Below are 14,606 nucleotides of genomic sequence, written 5' to 3' on the forward strand. Positions count from 1 at the left end.
TTATTGGGTTTTCTCTTGCCTCATGGCTGATAATGAAGAGAGACTAGGCTGACTTCGATTTCTTGGCCCGTGTGCTTCTCACACAGAACTGATTACACAGCATTTAAGTTAATGTTTTATTAACAGAAGCTTTTACAAGACAGCTGTTCTCGTGAGCCAGACTACCATGAGCCCCCCTCTTTTTTTTTTTTTTTAAATTACTTCACCTTTCTCACCAGTGGTAATAAAAGACAAACTTACCACTTCATTTACAGGGCAGCTACAACCTGCCCTATGTAGTGATTCCAGAGCTGGCTACCTGTGCCATGATTAGAGGATGGCATAACTAGTGCCACAGGGCTGGAGACTGTGAACTGCCAGGGCAGGGAAACTCCTTTCTCTGCAGGAGGAATACATTTCTGTGACTTGAGCTGACACTTAGTGTCACTTGTCACCCACACTGAAGGGGAGAGGTGTAGCACAACCAGCCAGGAACCGGACTGGATACAATTCTGCCCAACAACCTGAGCAGAACACCCCTCATTGCTGGGAAGGGTTGTTTGTGCAAGCTGGGTGCCGAGCTGCACTTGGCAAAGAACTTTCCACTGTGCAGCCATGACCTGCTTTATTTTAAATATTTGCAGGCTTAGCTGTGTGCTTGGCCCAGCTGCCGTGTTAGTGCCGTTCCATCGTGTTTGTTAACTAAACACCGGCAGCGGTGGGACCAACTCAGGTCTCTACTGCTGCTCTTGGCCTGCTGAGCAGAAAGTGACAACAGCAGGAGGCTCCCCTCTCAGTCCTTGGGCAGAGGAATGCCCACTGCCGTGTGCTTGCTGAGGTTCCTGGCCTCCTCCACCTGCGCAGGGCTGCAGTAATCCTGCAGGAAGATGGATGCCAGGTTACTGAGGCGCGCGTTGGCCGAGAGCGAGAAGCGGAGCATGCACTCCACCACGGGCAGCGCCGTGGTCTGCGCGCGCGACCGCGGAGTCGTCAGGAACATCAGCGTGGTCACAGCCGACACCACGGTCTCCTCGTTGGAGCTGGACAGGCAGTTGATGATGGGCTCCACCCCGTTGGCCTCCAGGATGTACTCTTTGTTGGTTTTATCCAAGCACAGGTTGCAAAGACCACCTGGAAGGGCAAGAGGAAAGCGTCTGAGGTGATGCAGGTTCACCGCTCATCCCGTTTCTAACATCCACATCTTCTGCATGGATGGAAAATTCCTAACGATTCCCTAGGCCACGCGTTTTTGATTGTTTCCAATGGTTTTCCACCAGCACACTCCTCCTGTGTGTCATTAGAGGGCACTGTTACTGCTGCACATAACCGCTTCCACAGAAGGATTCCAGGAATGCCCACTCGTCCCTAATGGAAGACACAACCCAGCAGTTTATTGCAGGTGCTATAGAAAGCCAGAGAATGGAGGTAACAGAGTTAGTAGCCAAGAAGCACAGAATGTTTGAAACTTGAAGCTTTGAAATGCAGCCATAAACCTTAAAAATCAAATCCATTCAGTATCACCTCACAGAACCACTCACAGCATCTGGCCCTTTAGCTTACGTTCAGACCATGAAAAATCATGGTAAGGCACTTAAAAGATTTATTAAAATTGCCAAGTAAGTATTATAGAAGATCAGTTGCCAAAAGCAGAATGGTTACATGGATCTGGCACAATGTACCTGGCAAAATCTACATATTAATGACTGCTTCTTTACAGGAGAGATTTCAGTAAAAAATTAATCAGGCAGTGTTTAGGAAAAAAACCCTCTAAATCCTTTTCAGATAGCGTCTTCATTAAGCTCTGTAAGGACATGGAACACAAGCCTGCCTCTGACTTCTCTCCCATTCTGCACTAAAGGAGGCTTTATCAGCACAGCGTGAGTTAGTTTTTGGAGCCCTGTGTGCATTTGGGGCGGGTTAAGGACCAAAGCGAGCGAGGCCCGGTGTCCCCTGCCCAGCCGACAGCTGAGGGTGCCCGCGGCAGGATTACCCATGGCAAACTCCACCAGGCTCTCGTTGTCCTCGGTAAGCATGTCGAGGAACAGGTCCAGCACCTGGAGCTGCCGGAGATACTCGTAGTTGCTGGGATCGTAGGCGAAGTTGGCCAGGTTCGCCAGCACCTGCTCCTTGGCCTCTGCAAGGGAAAAGGGAAAAGGTCGGGGGTGTGAGGAAACGCTCGACACGGAGAGGGCGAGCGAGCAGCGGCGTTTGTTACCTGTGCTGTCCGTCACCTGGAACTCGGTGACGAGCGCCTGCAGGTACTCCAGCCGACCCAGTTCCATCGAGGGACACCGCGCCAGGCTGCCTGTTCCCCCGGCAGCGTCGGCTCAGGGACCGGGAGCACCGAGCAAGGGAGAGGAACTGGCCGCCGCCATTTTGTGGGCGGGACAGGGCGGCGCCATCTCCCCTCAGGAGGCGCGGGAGCGGCCGCCATTTTGTGGGCGGGGGGCAGGTGTGTTCCTCTCAGGCGGGGAGGTGGTGGCTGCTCCGTGTCTCTCGCTCTTTATAAACACATTATGTATAATTATATATTCTATATATAAAATAAATGAGCCTATGTCGATAGATTTGACTGTCTCATTATATGGCAGAGCTTTGCTGTTTAAACGCTTGGTTTTGCAAAGCAGCTAACCTTTCCCCACTGATTACTTACTCAAATGATTTTCACCTCTGTGTATGTTCTGCTGTTCCATCACAATGCTGTTGTCCTTGTGGTAGTGCTGCTCCTGATCAGTTCCAGTTTAAATAACGGGATTGCAATTCATGAAGCTGAGGGAGAAAAGGAAAAAACGGGGCACAATACTTGTGCAGTGAGGGAAATTATCTGGGGAAAAAAAATGAAACAAGGCCAGGGAGTCGACTAAAAGATCAGCAGGTGATTCCATCTTGGTTGTACAATGGTTTGGGCACAGAGCAGAGCAATTCCCTTGTCTTGAAGTAACATAGCTCAGTGAAACCACCACAATTTTACGTGCGGCAAGAGGGTTCAGTTATGGTGCATGTTCTGTAAATATATAAGGTAAAGGTTAATAAAGATCATAAACTGTGGGAGTGGACTCTGCAGAAATTTGTACTGCTTTTATTGAGGCAATTACATGCATGGCTGTTCTTCTGTGGATAAGGCAAGGAACAGGCCGTGAGAATATGTTGTCTTTTGTGTTATCTCAAATACAATTGATTTTCATATCAAGCAAATTAGTCATGGACTGATCCACATGGCACCAGTGACAAGAGTGGGCTGATAACCCACACAGCTGAGGGCACTGAAATACCTGCCCATGACTACATTAAATGGAAGGATGAGCAAAGAAGCTTCACTGAATGCAGCAATGATAAATATTTTAACATTGTAATGGTGTGGGAAGACACAAAACATGAAAGGGAAGATATTTATTTCTACCTGGTATAAAAGTTTAAGACAGGCAAAGTGCTAACAACTTCAGCTCTTAGCATGATTATCAACTGAAGTCGTTATGTGAATGTCTAAATATATACATGTATTCTTATCTGCATATTTGAGTATATCTATCTGAAAATGATCAGCAAAGGTGCTACAAACTGTGTCAAATATTAGAATGTTTTGCTACTGTAGTAAGAAATCTTTTCTAATGCGTGCCTTTGTAAGTGGTGAGTGTTGTTATACTTTAAATCCTCATCTGTCATTAAATAGAAGGTGAATGAGTAATGTGGGAAAGCAGGAACAGAGAAAGCAAACACAGGGAGCTAGTCCAGACAAACAGAGCGCTGCTGGGATTGACTAAGAGGGGGAAGCTGTGTTTAAAAAGGAAAAATGTGATTACTTCTGTTTGTAAGAACTGCATTTACCCACCCAATATTGGCTGTATAGTTTAATGGTCTGAGTGCTCCAAGCGCTTGCTGTTTGCCAGAGCAGTTCCCAGAGCAGGGGCTGGTCTAGCCAGGGTAGTCACAGCTCCAGGGACTATTCTGGTGACTTCCATAGCACACCGGGCCAAAATTGAGGAAATTTTAATTTCTAGTAGTTGTTTCTTTTCTTATAGCTACTAGCTATGTCTGCAAACAGCAAGCCAAGCTCTTAAATTAAGTAATTTTTGCACTTCAGAGGTATTTTAGAGTGTGTAAGGTTGCTGTAACCTTTATTTGGGCTTCATTGCTATTAAATAGAAATAATTAATATTAAAGTTTCCCAGGTATTACCCTGGCAGAGAATCTTAGGCTTTTAAGGATCATGATCTTGCAATACTTCAGTGTGAATTTCTCAGTGTGAATGTTTCATTTCAGTGAGGAAAGGTGCTTCTAGCCAAAATGCTTATTTTGCAATGGTCAGAATATCTTCAATGATAAAGGGGGCAGGGGAGGGGCAAGAGGGGACAGGGTGAGCAGGGAACATTTAATTCTGGTCAACTTCTGTGGCTCTGCTATTTCTCAGAGATTTGTAACCTGGCTGAGTTGTTAGTGTTTGTCCCAAATGAAAGCCAGGGTTGTTTTACTATCTGCAGGTGTTAAAGAAATGCTTCAGTGAGGGTATGGTTGCCTTGTGTGAAAGGCTGACCTTAAACTAATGGGGCAACTTTTATCAATTTCCTTTCCTTCTGGTCCCCAAGATTCCTAAGGACTGAGTGTTGCTGCACCTGTAGGATCCCTCTGAGGGGGAATATTTATTGTTCTGTGGTGTGCTCAGGTCTCTCCTTTTATCCTTTGCTAAGCTCCTGCTCAAGGCAGCTTGGAGTTCAGGTTGGAAACGCACATGGGAGAGGAGACTCGTGGAAAGGAGAGGAGGGGGGTTGTTTTCTGTGTTATGGGAACTAAGACATCGTATTTACCTGTGGAAACACAGCATAAAATGTTACTTCTTGTCTGCTGAGGATTTGCTTCAAACCTGTGGGTTGTGGATTACCTTTCAAGGGTCTGTGGAAAGTAACCAGGGGAGACAACCCTGTTTTCAGGCTTGAGTTCTATTTGAAAGGTTTCAGTCAGCAACTTGAGAAATATTAAAATAACAGGTTTGTGAACTTGTTGTTTTTCTTCCCAGAAACCTCTCTCTGCACCTGGGATCCAAATGACCCCAGTGATAATTCTGGGAGTATCAAAAAACACCTCTGAAAAGCACTCTCCTTGCCTTCCATCGTAAATTATCTTGCAATCAAGAAATGATCAAAACAGGTATCTTTGCCTTGGTGTAGGAGGAGCTGATCTCTGTGTCAGCTTCAGTTAGTGAAGAATTTTTGGGTTTGCCCTGTACATTTCCTTTTGTATGAAGCAACCAAGGCAAAAGCATTACAGGTGGATCAATTTGCTGCATGCAGGAGGTGCCTTCCATTGCTCCTTCACCTAACCTTTGTTTCCTGTGAGAAATTTTGGTGGATTGTAGCTTACACCATATCTTGCCTGTTTTGCCCAGGACATTTGTAGCAGTGGGAGGATCTGGGGCCATATTACCTAATTTCTGTAAGAAAACAGAAAGGGAATGTAGAAAGGTGAACAGAATTTAAAATTTAAGAATTACACACAAAGAAAATGGCAACCTGTTCAGCTGCTTGGCTGTTTATTTGCAATGGCTAGGAGAAATTTGGGACTTAATCCCTTTTTATTGCTTTTTTGTGAGAAAGCCTCTTCATTTTCCTAGGAGTGTACAGAAGTCTCTTTTGGTAAGCTGAGAAGCACCAGTCCCTGTTTACTTCGTAGTAATGGACCATGTAAGCATTACATAAGTTAATAAACACGTGTGATGAGAGATCAGATATGTCTATTTCCCCCTAACCAGCTTATTTAAGTATAGGTTTGATCAGGAAATGCAAATCCTCCTGGGTCTGTAATCCCAGGACAGTATTGGAGAAGATGCTGAGCTGTGGGAGCAGGAGCCCTTCAGAAGGGCTGATGCCCCTTCTGTGTAAAAGCCACCTGCAAAGCCATTGTGGTCTCTGAAGACCTTGGAGTCAGTTTTCCAGTGGTTTCATCCAGAGTGGGTTTTTTTAAATTGCTTTGTTAGTTTTGCCTGGGGAGCTCTGATGAAAGCTGTGGGTTTGTCACTAGGAAGGTGATAGGTCAGTTCTCCAGATAAGCACTGCAGCTGAGTTTGATACAGCAGTTCTTAGACAGGCACTGCAGTTCCATTGAAAGCTGTTACTTCTCCCGTTTCACTCCCGTTTTGTGCTTCCATCTTTTTGATTGTTCTGATGTGTTGGGTCATCTTTATCTGCGTGCTTCGTGAGCTGTTATCCGCATCTGTCGGATCAGGGATGACACAGAATATGAACAGTTTGCATCTTAAGCTGATGCTGAGGCTGCTGCAGCCCTTGTCTGAGCAGTGACAAGCCTAAATCCCGGGAATGTGGCAGAGAAAGCCACTTACAGTCGAGGCTGTAAGGATAGAAAGTCAGCAACAGTGGCTTTTCTCAGTATGCTTTCCCCACAGATTTCTTTTTAAGTTCTGCTTGTGCGTATAAGAAATATAAGTAATGTTTGTACAAAGTTCTCTATAATGAGAATGCTGTTGTAATTAGGCTCAAAAGTCTAAGACTAAAGAGCTGAACTGATCTCCACAAAGAGGAACTACAGTTGCTTTGTATTTTGCCCTATAAAAGGATGCATATCCTTTTTCTTAGATCTGATATCACCCTCCCTGCCCCAAATGGGTTCCAGTTAATGCTGAAGTGTGTTTACATGAGCTATGAATCCTCTTTTATGATATATTAAACTGCACTTCAGACCTCAGTGGTTATACAAAGCAGGCACTCCAAGGCATGGTGGATTGGTTTTTGGGTTTTTTTTTTGAGGCTCTGGAGTTGAATTTTGAGGCTTTGAAATTGTCCTTGGCATGAAGAACTCCTGTGTATGCTTCGTAGGAGAAAGTAGTTGATCTTACTGGAGATTTGTCTGAATTCTACAACCCAGGCATCTGCTTTTGTATAATATGTAGAGATGTGGAAAATAATAACACACTTCCTGTGGAAAGTGTTTGACTTACCACCCCCAACATGGGAAGCAAATAGGAAGCCTGTGCACCAAAATTTCATATTCAGATGAGGCAACAATATTTCTTTGTGAAAAACTACCCATTAATATGTGTTATCCAGCACTTCCAACTGGAATGTGCTTGTGAAATTCCAGTGACTTCTTAAAGGTTGTGACTTAACCCAACTGAACTATCCCAGCTTTTGTCTCCTGGCGCTGGGTCCCATGGCTGTTACCCCATAGTTTGCTTTAGGAGAGCTCAGATCTCTTTGTGCTTCGTCTCCTTGGCTGGAGCTGGGCTCTGGGCTGGGCCCATGGTGTGGATCACTGTCTTGGAGTCTGACAAGGCCCTATGGAGTGCAAGTGCAAAAGGAAGATGACAGTAGTGGAAAGCAGACTGTTCTTTTCTGATCTGCCATCAGTGTTGGGCCATGTGTTGCTTTGTACAGACCACAGTGCTTTGCACTTTTCCCCCTGTCTTTATTTTCATATGGTCGTGATGTACTGAACTGCTGGAGGGGATTGACTTACAGCCTTTGGTTCTGTTGACATTTCACTGTATTGATGTCTGGAGGGATTGTCCAAATGTGCTTTGGAAGCCTCTCTCAATTTGTTTTTTTTTTCCAGAGCACAGAAGCTGAGCCCTATAAATAATGCAGCTGATATCAGGAAGAAGCTGGAGTTGTAGAAGACGTAGTGGAAATCACTGGTTATGTCTACCAGGAGACCTGAAATAGAAGTCATAGCTTAGCCAAAGAGAAGAGGCACACTGAAGTCATTCATTTACATGAAAATTAAATCTGAATCATTCAGCAAACTGCCATATACAAAAGACAAGCATTCTCTGATGAGTTAAGTTCTCTCCTCTTCTCTGGATTCTAATGGTTGTTTAGATTTTTATTTGTAGTCACAAGTCAGCTGATACTTCTGTAGAAAGTATTTCTCAATACACACAGAAATCAGGAAAGAAAGGAAATTGTATTTTTTCCCCAACCTGCTGCTTTATTTCATTTGCTCAGCAGAGGACCCTTGTGCTACTGCCACTTAGTGGCTTTTGGAATGAGTGACCCTGTTACATCCTGGGGCAGAAAATAGAACAACTAGATAGAGAAATAGCTCAGAAATTTACATAGTAAGGTCTCCAAACTGAATATTTGTCTCTAATCCTGTTTAATGAAGGATAAGGAAATTCACAGCACAGCAAGATTATGACTAACATTAAGTGACCTCAATATAAACCATTTAGAAATGTGAGCTATCAAGGGAGTAATTTAACACTAATATTAGAGATGGAAAAGTGATACTTAGGCCAAATATATGGTGTCTTCCATGGGCTGCTTATCAATGTGGAAATACTAGAATAATGTTTATTTGCTTGTATTTTTCAGTCAAGATTGGTGATGTTTCTTTCCATGGTGTACTTTTCTGTAGCAGATTTTAGGACTACAAAGAGAAATGGAGATGCTTTTCTGTGCTTTTTTTTTTTTTTTTTGACCAATTGCTGCTCCTGTCAGAGATCACCAAGAAGGGACCTTTTTTGCTCTTTGAGAAAAGTGACTGACACGCTAATGCCAGGGAGTACCATGAAATACACTGCATGTTACCATCACATTATTGAACCAGACATAATTTTCCTGCTGAGTAGCCACAATTCATTGTCTGGAGAAGAGAACTAAAGCCTGAACTGAGGCTGCCATGCTCTGGTTGACATTTGTTGGTCTTTTGAATTTACTGCAGGAGCAGGTGTGTCTTGGACAGGTCACTTAGTGGCATTTAGAGTGAACTGTGAATAATTTATTGGACTGAGAGTCATAACTAGCTCCTTTCTTGTCTCCAGAGAAAAATTAATATGCTCCAGAACTTGGAGAGAAGACTGAACAGAAGCTTTTACTATGGGGCTTTTGAATTATGTAGGACCGGTAATAATTGTGAACACAAATAATTAATTTAATGGGATGTTCACAATTTCTTGAGACTTCTTGGATAAAACAATGCAAACTGGTAAAAAGATGAAAAAGTTCATAGTTATTCCTGTTGGTTTCTTGCCACTGGAAAAAAGCTGTCATAGCTCCCATATGTACCAGATCACATACCAAGTGAGTATTTTTTTCAATGTGATTTTAATGCAGCTGTAGAAATTACTTTCCAGCTGTCAGAAGAGGCTGACGATTCTTTTCCAACCCTACCTTTTCTACTGCTCCCTTTGCATAACTCACCTGCACCACGGGTCTGGAAACTCCCTAATTCCTCTTCTTGATGCTCCCAAACACTTGCCACCAGTTTCCAAACCACCACCTTTCCCCTAGCCAGGTTTCATGGCCTCTCTCACCTGTGAGCGGGGGCCCGATGAGGAGGGTGATGCTCTCTAGGATGGTGAAGAGCCCTAGAGCACTGGAGAACCTGTCCATGTCTACCACATCCATCAGCACCTGGAAGGTGAGCGCCCCGACGCCACTCATGGCTATGCTGAGGATGACGCAGTAGAGGATGAGCACACTGAACTCAGCTGAAACGACACAGATGAAATTGCTGAGCCCGCAGAGGAGCACGGCCAGGCTGAACAGATAGATGCGTCTTCCTGTGAAGACTCTGTGTCCTGAGAGCAGCCCTGTGAGAGGGCGGATGAAGATGTTGATGAACCCGATAATGGAGATGAGGAGGGCTGCCTTGCGTTCCTCCACCCCGTTGTGGATGGCATATGGTACCAGGTAGACGTGGGGTAAGGCAAACCCCATCATCATCCAGGTTACTCCGATAGTGTAAATCTGGTAACCTTTGTTTTGACAGAAGATGTCAAAAGCCAGGTACTTCTGCAGCATCTGGAAGCATTTTGTCCTTTGGGTGTGCTGCTGGAGTGTGGGGTGGTGAGGAGATGCTCCATTGGACAGCTGTGCCTCTTCTGCTCTGCTCCCTGGCTCCTCTTCGGGCTTGGCAGACTGTGGAAGTGACCCTGATGCCAGTTGAATGGGTCTCATGATGGCTCCACAAACACAGCCGTTCAGTAGTATTCCTCCAAAGATGAGGAAGGTGTTTCTCCAGCCCATCTCATCCAGCAGGTATTGAGACAGCAGCGGCCACAGCGTGAAACCGAGGGAGACACCGGTGGAGGCCACGGCGTTGGCCAGCGTTCGCCACCGCACAAAGTAGTAGCCCAGCACAGTCACTCCGGCCTGGAAGCTGAAACATGATCCCAGACCTAAAGATGAGAATAAATGATCCTTCTTTGTTGTCTTAAAGGGTGAAAAGAGCCCAAATTCAGGGTGTACCCACAGATGATTTCATGTACTGTTGAAGCATTTTCTGACCTGCCAGGCCACACAGCCCCCAGGGATTGATTAATACTCAGAAACCCCACACCAGGGATGAAGAAGGATGTCATGTGTAAATTAAACAATTTTTGTTCTTGGGTATAGTAAATATACTGGTCTAAACTGACGTTTTTCTGGGGCACACTGCAATTCCTAAAGCAGCTATGGAATTGTTCATTAAAAGCTTGGGTTTTATACCACATGCAATGAGCAGTGCTGCTTTCCTGATGCTTTTATCAGGGCTCAAGGAGTTGCTTGTTTTTCTCTCTATGCAGTGGCCATTGCTTAACTTGCAAGATCCAGCAGGAATGGTTTCAGAGTAAAGAATTAATTTCTCTGTGTTATTAAAAACCAAGAGTTGAACGTCAGTTACATAGGAGAAATATTTGGAAAGGAAAAGTTCCCATCTGTTACTTCTGTTCAAAACCAACAGGGTCTTTTGTTGGAAAAAGATGTCTCCATTCTCCCCCAGTTTGGGAGTGGTGAAATACAAGCTCAGGGAACCTGAGAACGACATTATCCCAACACATTATGTTCCAAGATTGGAAAAACAACAAAAACCCTCCCTTCTTGAAAGACAAAAGGCTGAGAACCTACTAAAAAAGACAGACATCCTTTTTCTCCATTTTATCCTCTGGAGACCTGTAGCTTTTTCCAGAGAGAAGCACTTCCCAGCAAGCCTGAGTGGGTGAGGTGTGTGCTAAAGGGGTGTGAGGGCCAAGTCTAGTGGCTGTAGGATTTCTGCTATGCTGGGAAGCTGTTGAGTTCTCCTATTTCTATATCCTACAGATGAGTGGAAAAATGAGACCACTTAGTCAGGGCTCTCCCATTTCCCATCTCCAGCACAGCAGCTGAGTTTCCCTGCTCTCTAGTACGTACCAGTGATGAGGCCAGCTGTGAGGTACAGCTGGCTGATGGACTTGCAGAAGGAGCTGGACACCATTCCCAGCCCGCTGAGCAGCCCACCAAGCATCACCACAAACCTGCAGCCAAACCGCTTCACCAGGATGCTGCAGAGGGGCCCTGGAAGTAGAGAAGAAAAGGGGAAGCAGTTAGGGAGGAAGGAAGTATTTTGTACCTGCTGCATTGCTGCAGTTATCAAATGGTGTAGTCTAGAGACCCTGAAGGTTTTCCTGGCAGCTTAATGTAGTGGGGGAGACAGGAAGAGAAAATGTATTCTGTGATCCTCCCAAGTGCTTGGCCAGCTTGTTGGCTGAGATGAAGTCTGTGATCTGCTGGGATTTTGACCATCAAGTAGGATGTGATGGATTTGCATTAAAACCCTTGGAAATGGACTTCTGGTGAATTCTATGAGATTATGATAAATTGTTTGTTAATGACATTTAACATCCTTCATTTTGGGGCAGGGAAAGATTAGTTCACACCTGCAGCCCACCAATGGGAAGATGCTTCTCTCTGCATGCTCTGGGAGAAGATCTGAAGGTAGAGTTTCTTTTCCTGTTCCCTTGAGGATCCTCAAGGTTTTCCAGGTTTTATTAACTCTTTTCCCAATTCTGAACACTTAAGGTTATGGAAGCAAATACAAAATTACTGTAAGCTGCAGAATTAGGAGTCAGTCAGTGTAGGGAATATAACCTGTGGCATATCTGTGACCTAAATCAACATCTGGTTTGAAATAAAATCCACACAGTCAAGTGAACAGTGGAACATTATTAAAATTAGGAGTGCAGCTGTCTGTATTTTGATCTGCTTGGGAGATTTTCACCTCAGACTTTGCTGGCCTTTGAAAAAGTGTCCAGCAAATGTGACTGGATTATTTTTCCTCCTGCTGAAGACATTAGTGGTACTGCTGTTTAACTAGCCCAAGAAGGCTTAAATTGAACACTATAAAATAATGTGATTTGCTCTAAAAACCATAAGGGTTTGTCATGATTAGTTCCTGGTTAGTTGCTGTCTGGGTTTCAAATGTTATTTCTCACTTGCCTGGGGCTCTTGTGCTTTCTTTTGCAAGAATAATATCAACAAAAGTGCTGCATTTGTATGAGTTAGTGCAGAGTGTTCCGTGTGCACGGATATCTAGGAGCAGGAGCCTGTAAAGGCCTGAAATCCCCTTTTGGACACAGATGTAGCACCCTAGGTCTCTCAAATTATAACAAAATAATCATTAATGGCTTTTACCTAGGAACATAGCACCGATAATGGGGTATGTTTGGCTGAGTTATGAGCTATTGTTTGCCCTGTGCCCTTCCCCATTTCCTTCCATAGCTCTCCTGCATGGAACCTTTTCCCAGTACTGGCTGCTCTGAGAACAGGCTGCTCTGCCTGTTTCCCTTCCTCTTCCAATTTTTGCAACAAATAATTTTTTTTCTCCTTCAGTTCCTCTGAATTAAAAAGAATAAAGGTGAAGAAAAGAGAGTGGCACCTTTAAGAGATACTGGTGACAGCAGCATACAATTTTGGGAAAGATTTAAGTTCTGAAATGTAACAGGAGAACCTGAATCAAGTAAAGCCTGGCCCCCTGCAAAGGAGGTCAGAAGTTGCAGGAAAAGCCATATGTGCTTGGCCTGAGGGAAGCTTTGATCTGTGTTTATTTTGGTTTTTTTTTTTTTTTTTCCTTCTGGTTTATGTTACTGCTGCCTCCTGCTACTTGGGAAAAGAGTAAGCCCTCCTGTGCTCTAACACCCTGCAATAGGAGATATAACTGGCAAGCAAAATACAACTCTCTGGCTGTGCCCTGACAAATTCTATTGTGGATATCAACACAAGGCTATTCTTTCCTTATCTAATTTGTAACTTTTGGATCTATGTATTGACTGTCTTTGCATTACCTTTTACAGTGGTACTAGCCTCCTACACAACCATTACTTCATTAAAAATTACAGGATAATTGACATTCTTGTGGATACTGTCAGAGTTGTCCTTCCTGGACACGCTGGGACCAAGCTGCTTCTGAGACCATTTCCCAGAGCCAGCAGGTCCCAGTTGGTCCCACTAATCACAGAAGGAGCACAGGGGCTGGAAAGCAGGATGGGGAATGCCCAACAGCTTCCAAATTCCAAGCCCTGAGGATACTGCTTTATTTTTGCTGACTCTCAGTGGAGATTGCTCCCCTTGTCCCTTCCCTCGACATCTCTTTCCATCTGCGCCGTGGACCCAGCTGTTTCTGCTGAAGTGCAAACCCTCAATTCCATGCTGCCAGCCATATCCTGCAAGGTACAGACTGAACCTGCCATAGCCTTCACATCAGTGTGACTCAGGGCTCGGGGGTTGTTTCTTTGCTTTATGATGTAGTATCAACTTTCACCAGCATTGGTAGGGAGCAGGAGTGAACTGAGGGAGAAGCTTAGATGCATGGACAACACTGGGAACTTTCCTTCTGTTGCCTGGTAGGGTTTGGGTTGTCGGTTTAGCAAATAAGCACAGGATTTGTATGTGTCACAAAGCACAGACCACTCATTGGGAAGTCCTTGAGCTGCTGGGGATTTGGTTTTCTCTCTGCAGAAAGAGAATCCACACATCTGTGTGTGGAATGTGGGACCACTGCCCTGTGCTGTTCCCATATATTTCTGAGGGAAAAACCAGTGATTCACTCCACCATCCACAGAGCACAATGCTCCTTCCAGCCCTGCAGCCACAGGGTGCTGTCTGACCCACATTCTGCACTGATCCAGCCCTGCTCACATCCACCCTGATGTCTGTGTAGGTGTGCACTCCGTGCCACCGCCCAAGGAGCTGCTTTTAAGGCTTTGCCTCAGCTGGCAGCACCAAGGAAATCAGCTTTTGGCATCTCTTCAGCCACAAAGAACAGAGCAGTCATGTGGCACTTGGAAGGAGATGTGCTCTCGTGGACAAGATGAACCAAGAAAGCACCAGAGCTCCAGCACTATGTGCTGGCTTATTCAAAGAGCTTCTGTGAGAAATAACTATGTTCTTGCTGATCTGTAAAAACTGAGCTGAGAAAGGGATTTGCCTTCTTTGACCAAGGGTCTTGGCTGACTCTGAGAGTGACAAAAGGGAGCATGGAATCTGTGGACATTTAGCTTTGGACTGTGGGATCCAAGTGGCTTAGAAATGCTGTGTACTGCCAAACAGCCAGTCCCTTCCACCACCCGCCTCAATGAAAGGCTGAAAGTATCCTCATTACATCCCCCCACCAGCAGCACGAGGGCAGGAGATGGAGGAGGCCATTCCCTGCCATCACTCACCCCCTCCGTGCAGCACGGCCACCATGATGGACGGGAACCATGATGTCTCGCTGTTGCTGGCCTGGAACTCGTGCTGGAGGTCCGTGAAGAAGACACCAATGCAGCAGGGGAAGCCCAGCGTCAGCCCCTGCAGCACCACTGCAGCCAGCAGGACCATCCATGCCCATCCCTGGTCCTGGTGCTTGGCAGGGCCGCGTCCTGCTGCTTCTCCTTGGGACAT

At 45.2% G+C, this 14,606-nt stretch overlaps 2 protein-coding genes across 3 annotated transcripts; both read right to left on the minus strand.

The window, feature by feature from the left end:
• Positions 1 to 587: 587 nt before the first annotated feature.
• Positions 588 to 2,388, minus strand: ARMC7 (armadillo repeat containing 7). Of its 2 annotated transcripts, none has more exons than XM_041409188.1 (3): positions 2,211 to 2,388; positions 1,970 to 2,113; positions 588 to 1,110 (listed from the first exon to the last, which is right to left on the minus strand). In XM_041409188.1, exons 2-3 carry the CDS (start codon positions 2,010 to 2,012, stop codon positions 773 to 775), a joined length of 381 nt encoding a protein of 126 aa, XP_041265122.1. In that variant the 5' UTR covers positions 2,013 to 2,113; positions 2,211 to 2,388; the 3' UTR covers positions 588 to 772. The 2 variants fall into 2 exon arrangements, with proteins under 2 accessions (XP_041265122.1, XP_041265121.1); XM_041409187.1 differs by having other exon boundaries at positions 2,195 to 2,388.
• Positions 2,389 to 7,398: 5,010 nt separating this feature from the next.
• Positions 7,399 to 14,606, minus strand: SLC16A5 (solute carrier family 16 member 5). The gene is made up of 4 exons (XM_041409318.1): positions 14,387 to 14,606; positions 11,100 to 11,243; positions 9,242 to 10,108; positions 7,399 to 7,640 (listed from the first exon to the last, which is right to left on the minus strand). The coding sequence occupies exons 1-4, from the start codon at positions 14,604 to 14,606 to the stop codon at positions 7,399 to 7,401; spliced, it is 1,473 nt and encodes a 490-aa protein (XP_041265252.1).

Source organism: Onychostruthus taczanowskii, unplaced genomic scaffold, assembly GCF_017590055.1.
Source record: "Onychostruthus taczanowskii isolate IOZ18803 unplaced genomic scaffold, ASM1759005v1 scaffold30, whole genome shotgun sequence".
In the NCBI taxonomy this organism is placed as follows: domain Eukaryota; kingdom Metazoa; phylum Chordata; class Aves; order Passeriformes; family Passeridae; genus Onychostruthus; species Onychostruthus taczanowskii.